The sequence below is a fragment of the Pteropus vampyrus genome, unplaced genomic scaffold (assembly GCF_000151845.1).
Source record: "Pteropus vampyrus isolate Shadow unplaced genomic scaffold, Pvam_2.0 Scaffold17, whole genome shotgun sequence".
Taxonomy (NCBI): domain Eukaryota; kingdom Metazoa; phylum Chordata; class Mammalia; order Chiroptera; family Pteropodidae; genus Pteropus; species Pteropus vampyrus.
This window is the reverse complement of record NW_011888798.1, coordinates 9920927-9935008: the sequence shown is the minus strand read 5'-3', so window position 1 is coordinate 9935008 and position 14082 is coordinate 9920927. Positions and strand designations below refer to the sequence as shown.

Below are 14082 nucleotides of genomic sequence, written 5' to 3'. Positions count from 1 at the left end.
TTGTCGTCTTCTTACCCAAAAGTCAGAATGGTCCCTAAAACTCCAGTCACTGCTACAGCTTCAAACTGAAGCCAAAAGTGTCAATGTGTTCAGGTTCAAAGCAGGTTGCATGAATAGATGAAGGAGAACAGGTGAAGATAGTGGTAAACTGAAATCATGTGCCCCATCTAAATGGACATACATTACCAAGTTCTAACTATGTTGCCCATTCCAGATGGGTAATCTGTCACTGCAAGATCTCCCAATTGTCAAGAGAAGCCAGAAAGCTGGAGATTTTATGTGAAATCTCCCTCCCGCCCCCTGCTTTTAATGCTTCGAAGGCCCAACAAAACATGTTTGTGGGTCCATATTAGCCACAAGCTGCCATTTTGAAATTTCACTTAGAAACAGACTTCTTTAAGATGTAACACAGGTAAAGAGGCCATTCTTAAGTGAAAAATGGTCACGTAAGGATCCCAGCTGGAGGGGCATAGGCATTCCCCTTAGCTATAGCTGGCCAAGGCACCTCCCCCCAATTCTTTGCATTTATTCGATGAATATTTATTAAGTGCCTAAGGAGTGGCCAACACTGTCTCAGAAGATGGAAATACAGTTGTGAACAAAAACAAAATCCTTGCCTTCCTAAAGATCATATTCCAGAGGTTAAGATTTCTTGTTGAAAAGATACTACAAGTTAATACCAGAAATACAACTGAATATAATTTCTACTTGAGTGCACATGTATAACCTCCTGAGTTAAAAACAAAAACTTTCAGGTATTATTATAAATATTTGGACAAATAGTATTCAGTGTTGGTAAGGAATGATGTGAGCTAGAAAGTCACTCTTAAACATTCGCAGTGAGATAGCAGATGTAAAATCTCTCTGGTAGATAATTTGGCAATATATATTGAAAGCCTTTTAAAATGTATATAACATTCCAGTTAAAAGATTGAATGTACAAGCTTTTCTCCACTCTTGTCACAAATTTCACTAAAATGACAGTAAAGGAATTTAATAGATGTAAATAAGAACAACAAAAACCCAAAGGATAAAACTGCAGATGAGCAATGCCAACAAAATTTTGGACAGTGATAACTGTATGGGTGAATAATAATTGATTAGTTGTCAGCTTTCCCTATTCTGCTCACTACCTGCAGGGGAGAGAACCCAACAAGAAATAAGAACTTTAGAAAAGGGCAAGAATTGAAGATATCAAGTACCACTGAAGGTGGGGTTGCAGGTGAGGTTGAACACAAGGGGGTGCTTATAAATCTATGTAAAGAGTAGGCTCCAGATTCCCTGCCCTGCCTCACTGCTCTTCTCCGTTCCTGGCAGATGGCTGGAAGTTTACTCTCTGGAGAGCTTGAAACAAAGATGATAAGGAGCTAGAAATAGCTGAGAGCAGAAATGGAGTTCTGGAGTGAAAATAAGAAGGTTAAGTGAAAAGGCTTACTGACACATTGAGAAGCTTGGGGATTGCTTGTGTGTAAAGAGAGTAGTGTAAGAGTGTTGAATCCTAATGGATAAAGTCTAAATCTAACAATCAAACAATATCATTATAAATATGTTATTTAGAAATATGACAGTATATTCTAGAAGAAGTGGTCTTGGAATACTATTTATACTTTTTATTTTCTATTTTTTATATTTGCTCATCTGTCTTTTCTGTCATTTTTAAATCGACATATATTATCTAATTTTTAAAAACTACATTTAGGTAAATAAGAAAAGGGGAGGGGCAAACACTAGCCTGGACATTTTCAGACAAAATCAAAGCACCTACAGAGCAGCTCCTATTACAGGAAACTGACTCAACCAAGTTTATTCTTGTCTAGGTGTACATAGTTATTTTTCTTATATCTTCAAGATTCTCTCTGTGGTTGGGCTGGAAGAAGAGAATGTTTCCAACATGTCCAACTCAGATTCTCCATCCATATTCCCTCCAGTTGGTACCTGCACCAACTTCTCCTTCTTTTCTCTTAATCATCTATAAGACTGACTATGTTTATCCTTTCTTTCCCTCATAGATAAAGTGGAACTCAGATGGAAGGTATGAACTCTGAATACAGATGATGTGATGTTGCTTAAGCACGCTGGCTTCAGGAATAAGTGGTCCAGGCTTGAACCCGGCCTCTGTAATTCACAAGCTATGTGACCTGGGCACACACTTAATTTAACCTTCTTAGGCCTCAGTTTCTTCATTTCTAAAACAAGTATGCTAATATGATCTATATCAGTGGATATTTGTGCCTTGCAATAATAGACACTAAATAAATGATTATTGTTGTTATTATTAATTCAATATATAATTTTTTAAAGTTAGGTGCCAGACCCGGTGGTAGGTGCTTGGAGGTGTGATGGTTTTTGTCTTTGTAATCTGGTAAAGACAGACACACAAACAAATAGTGACAATTCAACCCTATGAGTGTTATGTTGCAGATAAGGTCAGGATTCTATGGGAGTCCAAAGGAATGGTGACTCATCCAGTCTTTGAGAAGTTCAGGAAGATTTTCCAGAGGAAGTTGTATCTCAGGTGACACCCAAAGGATGGCATAATGTTCCAGCAGAAAAAGAGAGTATGTGCAAATATTTAAGTATTTGTTCTGGGAATGGAAGCCGTTCAGTAGCACTAATGTTTATTGTACTGCTGAGGAAGGGTGGCGAGAAAGAGGCTGAAGCGAGACTGCTGAGAGTTGGAGCTAACTTGTTTGATTTCAAGGAACAAGACTCTGGGTCTATCTACTTCACAGTCCAGACCTGATATTAACACCCTTACCTACAGCCTATCAAAACATCGCTTCAATATTATGACAACTGAAATAAGCCAGACACAAAAGGACAAATATTATATGACTTCATGTATATGAAGTACCTAGAATAGTCAAATTCATAGAGACAGAAAGTAGAATGGTGGCCACCAGGTTACAGGGAAGAGAAGAATGGGAATTATAGTTCAATGGGTATAGAGCTTCAGTTTTGCAAGACGAAAAAGTTCTGGGAATGGATACTGGTGATAGTTGCACAACAATGTAAATGTACTTAATGCCATTAAATTGTACACTTAAAAATAGTTAAAATAGTAAATTTTAAGTGATGTACCTTTTACCCCAATTAAAGAAAAAACATTACTTCATTTAAATTTCTCTACCCATTTCTCTACTTCATTTAATCTCTCTACCCATCTCCCCAAATTTTATAATAATTTAATTTTTTTCCCTTGTTTGGTGAGATGCCTCACAGTTCCCCTGCTGTGCAATCTCACTCATTGCAATAAGTCAATATATGCATCTTTTTGGACTAAATGTTTGTCCTTGCATTGTTCAAGCTGATTAGCTTGGGACAGTGGTAAGCAAATATAAAAGATAGCATTGTCCTAAGGGAAAATGCTGACATCAGGACTGCTATCTGGTAACTAAGTCTTGGGTTGGATAGAGAGGTAAACTCAAATCCTGGAGGAAAGCATCCTCAGTGTGGGCCTCAAAGATGCCCACAAATAAACAAACAAACATCAACCGAATACGAGTTCACAGTAAAGATTTTCAAACACTCAAGAAGAAGATAAACATTTGCTGAACGAAAAATAGAGAAATCGCTGTGTGATTAAATGGACTCACCTTCAGATTTTCTTTGCTGGCCCTTCGGAAAGTGAGAGACATCTTCTCTAGCTACAGATTTGGAGATGTTTGGTTCCAAGCAAGGTCTTGGCAACAAAATGCCCAAGTTCTCATCATAGAGCTCCTTGGAACTTTTCTCTTTCAGAAGCAAAGGCTGCGTGGTTGGCATCTTTGTCTTGAAGTCCATCATCTCAGTTTCATTTGGAAGAGAAACAGAATGTGCTTGTGCCCATTTTTGATGCACTGAGGTTATCTGACTAAAAGGGGGAGGAAATGATTTGGTTTAAAATTCGTTCCCCATGTCTTCTGGATCCCCAGTGCTCAGTCCAGCTTGACATCACTAGAAAGTATGAAGAACTATTTCCAATGGTGCTGCTGAGTAGGATGGCTGTATTCCTGAAAGGACAAGCCCTCTTCACCCCGCTCCCCCACTCACTCCCTGACTTGTCTACCCTCTGCTTTGTACATTTTAGTTTCCCCAGTCTCTGTTCCCTTGGGCAGAGAAGTCAGAGGGGCAAAGGACAGGCATAGGGGATGTACCCTCTTACTTCTCCAAAGGCATTAACCAGCCCAGTGCTTCTCAAGCTATCTTTGGTGAAGACCAGTTTTTAAATTTTCCAGACCATCATGGACTGATACTTTTGTAAAATGTAATAAAAGTGATTTACTATGAAAATGAAATGAAAATCAAAAACAAATATAAGCCCCAATTTTTTCACTATCAGATCCATGACCATAAGACCACTTTATTGCTATACAATTTTTTAAATGTTTAAAATTTCAAGTTTATACTGACTTCATCATGGACCGGTGATGGAAGCATCTCAGAACCACACTTTTAGTAGCACTGATGCAGGGGAAGAAAACTATGGCCTCCTTTTGTAGTTTCATTGAATCACAGCCACATCCATTTGTTTTCAAATAGTCTATGGCTGTATTCTAGATACAATTGCAGAGATGAATCATTGCAACAGAAACCATATGGCCCACCAAGCCTAAAATAATTATCTGGCACTGCCACAATAATATTTATTTTGACCTTTGCTTTCAGTTGTTTTCTTTGGGGTTGATTTATGGAAAATGTAGGTTACCACAAAAGTGTCATTTCATACTTAAATTTCAATCTAACACTTCCTTACTCATTTTCTTTTAAATCTTCTTGGCTCATTTGTTGGGAGTGACGAACATCTCTTGGGAAAGTAACAATGATCTCGACACCTATAGAAATGGATGACAATAGTAGAAAGAAAAAAAAGTAATGAATTCTAGTGGTAACCAAGAGAAGTATTTTTTTTTTTTTTTTTGGTTATTTGGCTAATGCATTCTTAATAATTACTGAATGGAATTAACCAGGAACTAAGATTTAGCAATCTTTGTATCTTTCCTGTTCTGCATATGATAGATCTCAAAGAAATGCTTTATTAAAGAGCAAACAAAATGTATAACAAAATTTTCCAGACGTAAAATAAAGTTTTATGGTGAGAAGTGCTGTCCCTAGAATGGAAAAAAAACAAGGCTGCCTTCTGTAAAGTATAACTGATGGCACCTACTTCACAGGACTGCTGTGAGAATTAAATGAGATAACATGATTTCCCATGAGAGCTTGCTCGTATTTGTAATTTTGCTCATCTCTTGTCTGATTCCATGGAATGATTCCCAGTATAACCCTTAAGACAGAAAGTCCCAACTTGAAGAATAGATGCTTGTGCACAATATACCATGTTAAACAAATATCCCTAAAAAAAACTATAAACCATGCCAAAATGGCCTGTACTTTAAAGTTTGTTCTTCTATTCATTTTTTCCACTCAACAGGCTTTTATTAAGTGTATGTGCCAAGCCCAACACTTTGTGCTGAAGATATAGAAATAAACAAGGTGCAGCTGTGGCCCTAGTAGTGATGATAAATCTCTATGGTGAGGTAAGCATTGTGATAAAAGTGTGAGAATGGTGATGTGGGAACATAGAGGAGTATCCTTCTAGGAGGACGCAGTGCTTGTTCCAGTATTCAGTCCTCTCCATTTATTTGTCAGCTATTTATTTAGTCTGTGTGTTCCTGGAAGAGCCAGCCATAGTTGTAATCACCTCCACTGATTGAATGCTAGGGAAAAAGTATAGCAGAGAAGATAACACTGGGGTGCGAATCAGACAGAATTGAGTCTACATCCCTCCTCTGCCACTTCTGAGTGACCCTGGGAAAATTACTCCATAGATATTATCAGCAGCATTATCGCAAGTAAGGCTTTTATTTCTTTAAAGGACTTTAGCTATTTTGTCAAATATATGGTAATCACCATAATGAAAGCATTGTTATTGTCCAATTTTTATGTCTGTGTTATTTATGAGACTAATGCATTAAAAAAAGTAAATAGTTCCAAAAAGAAAACTTCTGTTTCCTAAGTGGGGAAATAATAATGGTATTTACTATCTTTTTCATCCAATATTGTATTTGTGGTACCACAAAAATGTATCTAGCTTTGTTTTTCTTGATGTTTCTCAAATAAGACAACTTACTTAATTGCACATTCTCTAATTCTATACGATAGCAAAGAATGCATCACTAAAAATAAAGTTTCTTTGAATTAGTCGATTTTTAAAAACTTTTCAAAGATCCTACCACCACACTATTTATGTAGCATAAAATGAGAGACTTGGAATTACTGTACAGAGCTGGAAGGAATTTAGAGATCATTTGATCAAAGCCCTGCATTTTAGAGACGAAACGGATACCCATGAGGTTGTATGACATGCTCAGGGCCACTCTTGTACTGGAAGGGAAGATGGATGTCTTTCATAAAATTTGAATAATCATTCTGGAATGCAAAAATCTAGCTGACATGTTAGAGTAAGAAAAACATACAGCGTACATTCCTAATAACTAAACTGTCAGTGAAAACAATGTTCTAGTACAAAGGTGAGGTTCAGTTAGTACTTCACTATGGAAGTTAGAAAACTGTGCAGAGTGTATTCATGAGAATACATTCTTAAGAATGACAGTACTTTTACAACTATTGAACATTAATAAACCCAGAATGTGTTTAAGCAAATGTATGTGTTCAAAAGTTTGTTAATTGGTTGATTTCTTTTTCACACCAAGGAACAAAGATACAATAAGCAAGTAGAAATAACACTTGCCTTTTTAGAAATTGTTAAAAGTTAATGGGCGCATTCTAATTGTGGGCCCTAAGTGGGGGAAAAAATTATAAAATGTGCTGATTCTGAAATCTGCTCAGAACATACAAATATGTTCTCTGTTTTGTCTCTTGAATACTGTGAGTAATATGAGAGGTCGTGGGAGCCTCTGAAACCTACCCAGTGAGCCAGAAAAGATGATGCATAGTCACATGTAAAAATAAAACACTTGCTCGTATCTGAGTGCATGTTTCCACATAAGGCGTAAATTAACCCCACTAGAAAATGTTATAGTAGAGAGAAGCTAAAAGGCAACATTTAAACATAGGCAGAAACATAATTTCTTCATAGAAGTGAAAATGACCATAAAAAATTTTAAATGATAGTTAATTTGTAATGTTATTATTTAAATGAAAATTTAAAATTGGCCCAGTCTAATTCATTCAACAAGAAAAAATTATTTTTGCCAGAAAATTCTTACTTTACTATGCTTTTTGCTTGTTCTGTTTAAAATGATGGGCATAGAGGTTCAAAATATTTTGATAACCTCTCCACGTTTTGATAATTTCTCAAATCCTAAATCTCAACACAGAATTTTAAAAAGCTACATTTTCCAGCCTCCTTTGCCATTAGAGTTCAGAAAGCTAATTTGGGAGATGGAGTCATCTGAGTTACATGAAAAATGATAAGGTGCAGGCTTCATTTTTGCTGGCGTGGGTTTCCACATAGGGAGGAGGTTCTGAGGTTGATGTGGAACCAGTTCCCTATTTGTGGCAGAGGCAGTATGATTTGGGAGTCAGTAGCAACCAGTTTCGAGATGTAGTTACAGGAATTCTTTCTGACAATTCAAACTATATTCTGTTCTTCTTTGACTTTTCAATGGTCTATGAACTTTCTAATGTCTTTTAAAACTTCCTTTTAACCCAAATTGAGTAGGTTCTGTTATCTGCAACTAAAAATATTGATGGATATACAATATAGTAAAAAAAAAAAAAATTGAAGCCCAGTAACTTCAGGAAATAGATTCTTACTCACTCATGAAAAGAGGAATTTTACATGCCCAATTTCTAGTCTACAAAGTTTATATCTGTTATATACGTTCTGAGAAAATAGCTGATTGAGGAATGCAAAAAGATTTTTATATTAAGGAAAAAGATGAAGGATTTTTTTTTGGAGTCCATAAATTGTATTTTACACATTACTATCTATAAAAGCCTATGATAAAGCAAATGCATACTGCAGGAATATTTGGTTGTTAAAGTCTATGAGAGTGATCTGAACATGGAGTTGAGTGAGTGTGTATGTGTGTGTGTGTAATTAGTGATTCTCCCTTTTAAATAGGATACTGCAATGGACAAACAGATATAAACTAAATAATTAAATGTGTATATGCACAACAGAATAAATAGTCATACGGTATATGCATAAGGTCTTCATAGAGTGTGCGAACACTTTAAATGTTAACCACTTAGAATATTTTAGAAACAACAGGTAAATGGGATTTAAAAAATATATTGATATTTAAGATGAATACAATGCACAATAATGCCAAAAACATTTTTACTTCAGGCATTGTAACTGAAAAGAGTACTAGTTCAACTGAAGTATTGACTATGAGAAGAAAATTTAGAAACAATTGTTTCTTTCAAATTTGTAACCCGTTATTAAAGCTCAAAACTGCAAGAGCTTAGCAGAGACGCTGCGTAAGAGTTAAATCTTCTATATGAAAACCTAAAATATTGCAAGTTGATTTTAAAAAGAATTACTAGCCCCTTAAATGGCAAGTCATCTTCAAATTGAGCTGAGTAAATGAATGGTTTAACCTTTTGAAAGGTGCTTGGGATACAAGTGGGCATCTGAGAACTCAGCTTTGAAATCTTTGAATGTCAAAGGCAGACCACAAGGACTGTTTGAAAGGGGACCAGGATTTGTTTATTACAATTAGGTCTTTCAGGGCTCATGGTGCTAATAATTTCAAACGTTAACTAAATTATTCTCCGCCCTCAACCTGGGGAAAGATGTCGAGTGAGACTGAGAAAGACAGGAGGCCCCCCAGGAGAGGGCAGCATCGCACAACAGGCCGAAGGAGACGGTAGCTAGATTAGCAAGCACAGCTGTGTTCAGGGAGGTTCACAGAGATGAGAGAAGAAAGAAATCCAAGAGGGCACCTTCCCTGAGGTGTTAGCAATGGAAGTCAGTAAATTGCCAGGGAGAAATTGCAGCAATTTGAATAAATATTTAATGTAAGAAGGTTATAGGCAAATAGGTGATAGAAAAATGTCATCACTGAGGTGACTGTTTTCTGAAGTGAGAATCTGCAAATACCTTGTGGTCTGTTAAAGCAAGGACACATGGATATGCCAGGACAACCTATTCAGAATGTGTATTGCTCTGGAAAGTTGCAGACTGATGGCCTCATAGAATAAAAGACTGAAACTTGGAGCTTTAGTGCCTTGTTCAGTCCCCAATCTTCCCTCAGGGGAGGAGCTCTGGGACAGCAGCAGATACCAAATGCTTGGTTCTGAAAGGAATCTGATCCCTGTTGCTGAGGGAAGATTCAGAAAGGAAAAGTGGTGGGTAGAGGTGGGGATATTACTAAAAGAAAAGGAAACTGACAGAGAATGGCTGGCTGAGCTGGAGTAGGGAGGAGACAGCAGAGGGATGCCTGTTTTTTCAGGGAAAGCTGATAAGACTCACTGATTCAGATATGGACCAAAGGATAGGATTGTAAGTGGTTTCTCATTTCCTTTGCGCTTTTCTGTGTTTTCAAAGCTCTGTAATGAGCACTTCTGAAATTAGGGGGGAAATCCTAATTATCATTGTTATCTTTGTAAACGCTTCAAGGACAGAAGCCAAAATACCTTCTGTCCTCGTTTGCCAATCTCGTCCATCACCAGTTGGATCTCCTCCTTCACTAACCAATATAGAATGACTGCAGTCATCATCTTGGTCCAACTCCTGAAATATCATAAAACAGGAACTCAGTTATTCAATGTCCTATTTTGTTGGTAGAGCAAACGCTGATTTTTCCAGGCTAAAGTTTCACACTGTGGATTCCTTTTAAATTGCATAAAGTATTTAGGACTAAAATAATGGGAAAGTATCTGCCCCCAGAGCACCAGGCTCACACAGACATAGACGCAATTAATTGCATAATCATAAACGAAGATCAAAGCTGAAATCACATAGAAATTCAGCATTTTATACTTTATCATGTCAGCGTCCAGGCTGCTAAGCTGCTACAAATTTCATCTGGGTGGATAACTGGAAAGAATCCTTTGGCCACAGTCACAGTGAACAAACCCCAAAGGAACATGATTTTTTTCCATATGCCTCCCTGGAGCATCATTTACAGATGGTGAGGGTGGAAATCCCTGCCCTATATGGAAGCTACAGATAGAACCTGAGACTGAAAGGAGGCAGCAAAGCTGATTATAAAGTTTCACTCTGCCAGCTTTCTGATCTAACCATGGTGTGCAAACTCTCAAACTTCCTTTTACCCTCTGGAAAATAACTATTATGCTGAAAAACATGGTTGAAAACTAACTTGGTTTACAAAAAGTACTCCAAACTCCCAAAAGTACATATCTTTTTCTTATTAGAATTCATTGTTGTTGGTAGTTCCCTTCATTAGAATTTGTTGCATTAGATGTGGCTCTTTTTAATGTCTAGAACAGTGGTAGATGCAAGTAGTAGTTACAATATCCCATCACAATCTGGACATTACAATTAGCTCTCTGGCTTCCCTGTATGGGTGGCCACCCATTTAAGGAGACTGTTGGATAAAAAGTCTTTACACTAAATGCAGAGGTATGTCGCCTGGAGGTTCAGACAGGCAGGCAGTCTTTATCATAAAACCTCTGATATTTCATTCATTATTTGACAGAGAGAATGGTAATCTTTTCTTTTTTACTTTGTTTATTTTAATTATTACAGGCAATAATAAACTGGTTGTTATGGAAATGAAGACTCTAAAACAGAAACAAGTCAGAAATTTCTAATTTCCTTTAGAATGCTAAATACCAAAGACTTTAAGAGGTGCTTGGATGCCACAAGGAAGAGAATTGAAATAATGGCAGTTGTGAGTGAAGGAGAGGAAACATTAGAATAGCACATCCCAAACATAAATGGATTTCATAGACCATTGACAATAATGTGAGAGGTGACAATAGACTACAAATAGAATATAGCATTCTCATCTGCAAACAATAGAGTCCTAAACACACAAAGGAGAAAATAGGTATGGAAATCATACATAATTAAATTTGAAAAGATTTTTCTTAGACGAAAAAAGACTGGGAGAATTTGACGCATAAGCAAGGCAGCTGCTTATGTTTGTCAACTATGAAAACCCATTTCAGACAACCAAAAAGGAAAGCAAGCTTTCATTCAAAGAGAATGAAGGATGACCTTGGGTTTTGCAATTTAAACCCCAGAGAAAGCACTAGGGAAGAAAAGGCAAGTTCAAAAGTGAAAGAGTCCATTTCTCGCTCAGAAATGATTTCAAAGTTATTTCAACTGTAATAAGAAAAATATAGGGTGACAGTTTAAAATAAACATTTTAAAGTTGCACAAAAAATGTACTAATACAAAGAGTTTTTTTGTCTTTTCAGAAAGGAAGTTGCTTAAATATACCATAAAAAATTAAAAGTATATGCGTTTTATCAATTTCTAATTCATGACAGTCACTTTAAAGATTGGTCTCTAGGTATTTTATTTTGATTATCATGTTATATTAGTAACCCAAAACAATACAACCTTCAGTGCTTTGTGACAAAATCTACATAGCAGGGTTTCTCAGCCTCAGCACTATTGACATTTGTAGCTGGATAGTTCTTTGCTCTGGAGGCCTGTCTTGTGTATTATAGATGTTTAGCAATATCCCTGGCCTCTACCCACTAGATGCCAGTAGCACCTCTGCCCCAGCTGTGACATCAAAAACATCTCCAAACATTGTAAAATGTCTCCTGGGGGGCAAATCACCCCATGTTGAGAACAACTGGATTAAAGCAACTTTGGCAAGAAGCAGAATAACCTGTTTAGAAAAGTTATAAATGCACAAAAATAAAATATTCAAATGGTATTAAAAATAAAAGTTTTCATTCTCCCTCATCCCATCCCATGCTCCAGGAGTCCTGATTTAACCAATCCTGTATTTTAAGGTTTGTTTGTTTTTTTTTTTAATCAGTGCAAACAAATCCATCTCATTCTTTTAATTTTTACCAAATTTTGTTTGCATTCTAGCCTAGGGAAACGATTGCTCTTATAACCCTTTAACCATCACCCTAATCTATGCCACCATTCCTCCTTCCAGCCCAGCCAGTTAGCAGTTTATTTGATGAGTCTTTTTACATCAATTCCTATGCATTTACTTACGTTATGTAACACCATTCACAACAAATGGCATTGTTGTGGGGTTTTCTTTTTGATGTAAATGGTATCACGCTCTATACATAAATTTAACCACAACATAGTTTTCTATAGTATAGGTATACCATAGTGGGTTTTTTAACTTAATTTTAAGTTTTATCAAACCTGACATTTTCAAAAAGTCAAATAATGGTAAGAGACATAACAAACAGATCATTAGTTTCCTTTTCCACCCCTTCCCTCAGGGGGAAAAGCATCCAGCCTTTTAATGATTTTTTTTTTGGCATTTTCTTCCATATCTCTAGAAAATATATTTATTCTGCCATCTCTTGAGGAATCAAAATGAAACATGATCTATTGACAGTTTATCATTGTAGTTGACAATTCAATATTCTTATACCCTGCCCTCATCCTCCCAATAAATCCACCCTCTTTTTTTGTTTGGTCAATAGTCAAAGTTCAAATTATGATTACGTATTGTACTCCCCAGTAGTACAATAGTTGTGTTGTATGATTATACTTTCTTGTACAACTTTTTTTCTGCACAAAATCCTGTTTTTATTTCTAATCATTTGGTTTTACTCATTTTCTTATTTTTTTCCACACCTAAATCTTCCAACTCCAGTGGTCTCTTCACTTGGTAAAATATATCAGATAATATATCAGTTCTATTTCCTTTCTGGAAATCTCCATTATCCCATCCATCCTCCTAATTATCTGAATTGATACGTGGCTGAAGCCTTGGGACTTGCCTTCTCCATTGTACCAACAATTTCTCCTTCTCCCAGATTTCTTGAATCACGAATTCAACTTTCCCCTCTATCTTTATCTATTCCCTTAATTTAATAAAGCACATGGTAGCTTCCTTAAAAAGTAGATGAGAAATAAAATGTTAGAGTTTGTATGTCTGAAAAATGTCTTTATCCAACTCTAATACTTGACTTACACTTCTCTGCGTATAGAATCTTAGGTTGAAAACTATGTTACTTTCTCAGCTATTTGAAGGCATATCCCTACCCTTTTCATCACTTTTAATTTAAGTGCAGTATACATTCAGAAAAGTACACATATCTATAGATTCATGAATTTTTATAAAGTGAACACACTCATGTAACCAGGACTCAAATTAAGTAAAAATGTTGTTAGACATAACATAAAAATCAAGACCCAAAAAAGAAAAAAATGGATAAATTGGTTTTCATCAAAATTAAAAACTTGTGTTCCGTAAAAGACCTGTCAAGAGTGAAAAATAACATGCTAAGTTTTTCTTATTGATTAGGAGAAAATATTTGTGACTCACATATTCAGAATATATAAAGAATTTTCTAAACTCAACAGTAAGAAAACAAACAATCCAATTAGAATATGGATAAAAGACTTGAGCAGATGACTAATGCTGATGGCAAATAAACACAGGAAAAAATGTTTGGCATTAGTCATTAAAAAACTACCAATTAAAAGCACGATGAGATACTACCACACACCTATCAGATTGGTTAATATAAAAAATCTTAACAGTACCAAATGCTGGCAAGGGTGTAGAGAAACTGGATCTCTCATTTATTGCTGGTAGAAATATAAAATGGTAGAACCGCTCTGGAAAAAAATTTTTTTTTTTAAGTTAAACATACATTTATCATATGACCTAGTAATTGGACTCCTGGGCATGTATCCTAGAGAAATGAAAACATATCTTCACATAAAAATCTGTACATGAATGCTCATAGTAGCTTTATTTGTAATAGCCCCAAACTGGAAACAACCCGAATGTCTTTCAACAAGTGAATAGCTAACTACTTCGTATTACAAAGAAGCTCTTGATACACATAACAACTTGGATCTATCTCAAGAGCGTTATATTAAGTAGAAAAAGCCAGTCTCAAAAGTTTATCCATTTATATGACGCTCTCAAAATGAAAAAATTGTAGAGATGGAGAACAATAGATCAGTAGTTGCCAAGGGTTAGGAAAGAGGGGAGAGTATGG

The 14082-nt window shown here is 36.0% G+C and overlaps 1 protein-coding gene across 5 annotated transcripts in view; it reads right to left on the bottom strand.

The window, feature by feature from the left end:
• MAP3K19 (mitogen-activated protein kinase kinase kinase 19) overlaps positions 1-14082 on the bottom strand; it is a 35870-nt gene that overhangs the window by 17957 nt on the left and 3831 nt on the right. For 4 of the 5 annotated variants that reach the window (XM_011354500.2, XM_011354502.1, XM_011354504.1 and 1 more), the window contains exons 3-5: positions 9589-9685; positions 4736-4814; positions 3597-3853 (exon numbers count right to left, since the gene is read on the bottom strand). In XM_011354500.2, coding sequence (XP_011352802.1) covers positions 3597-3853; positions 4736-4814; positions 9589-9685 — 433 coding nt within the window. The remainder of the gene's footprint in view (positions 1-3596; positions 3854-4735; positions 4815-9588; positions 9686-14082) is intronic. The other variant, XM_011354501.2, reaches the window with a different exon arrangement.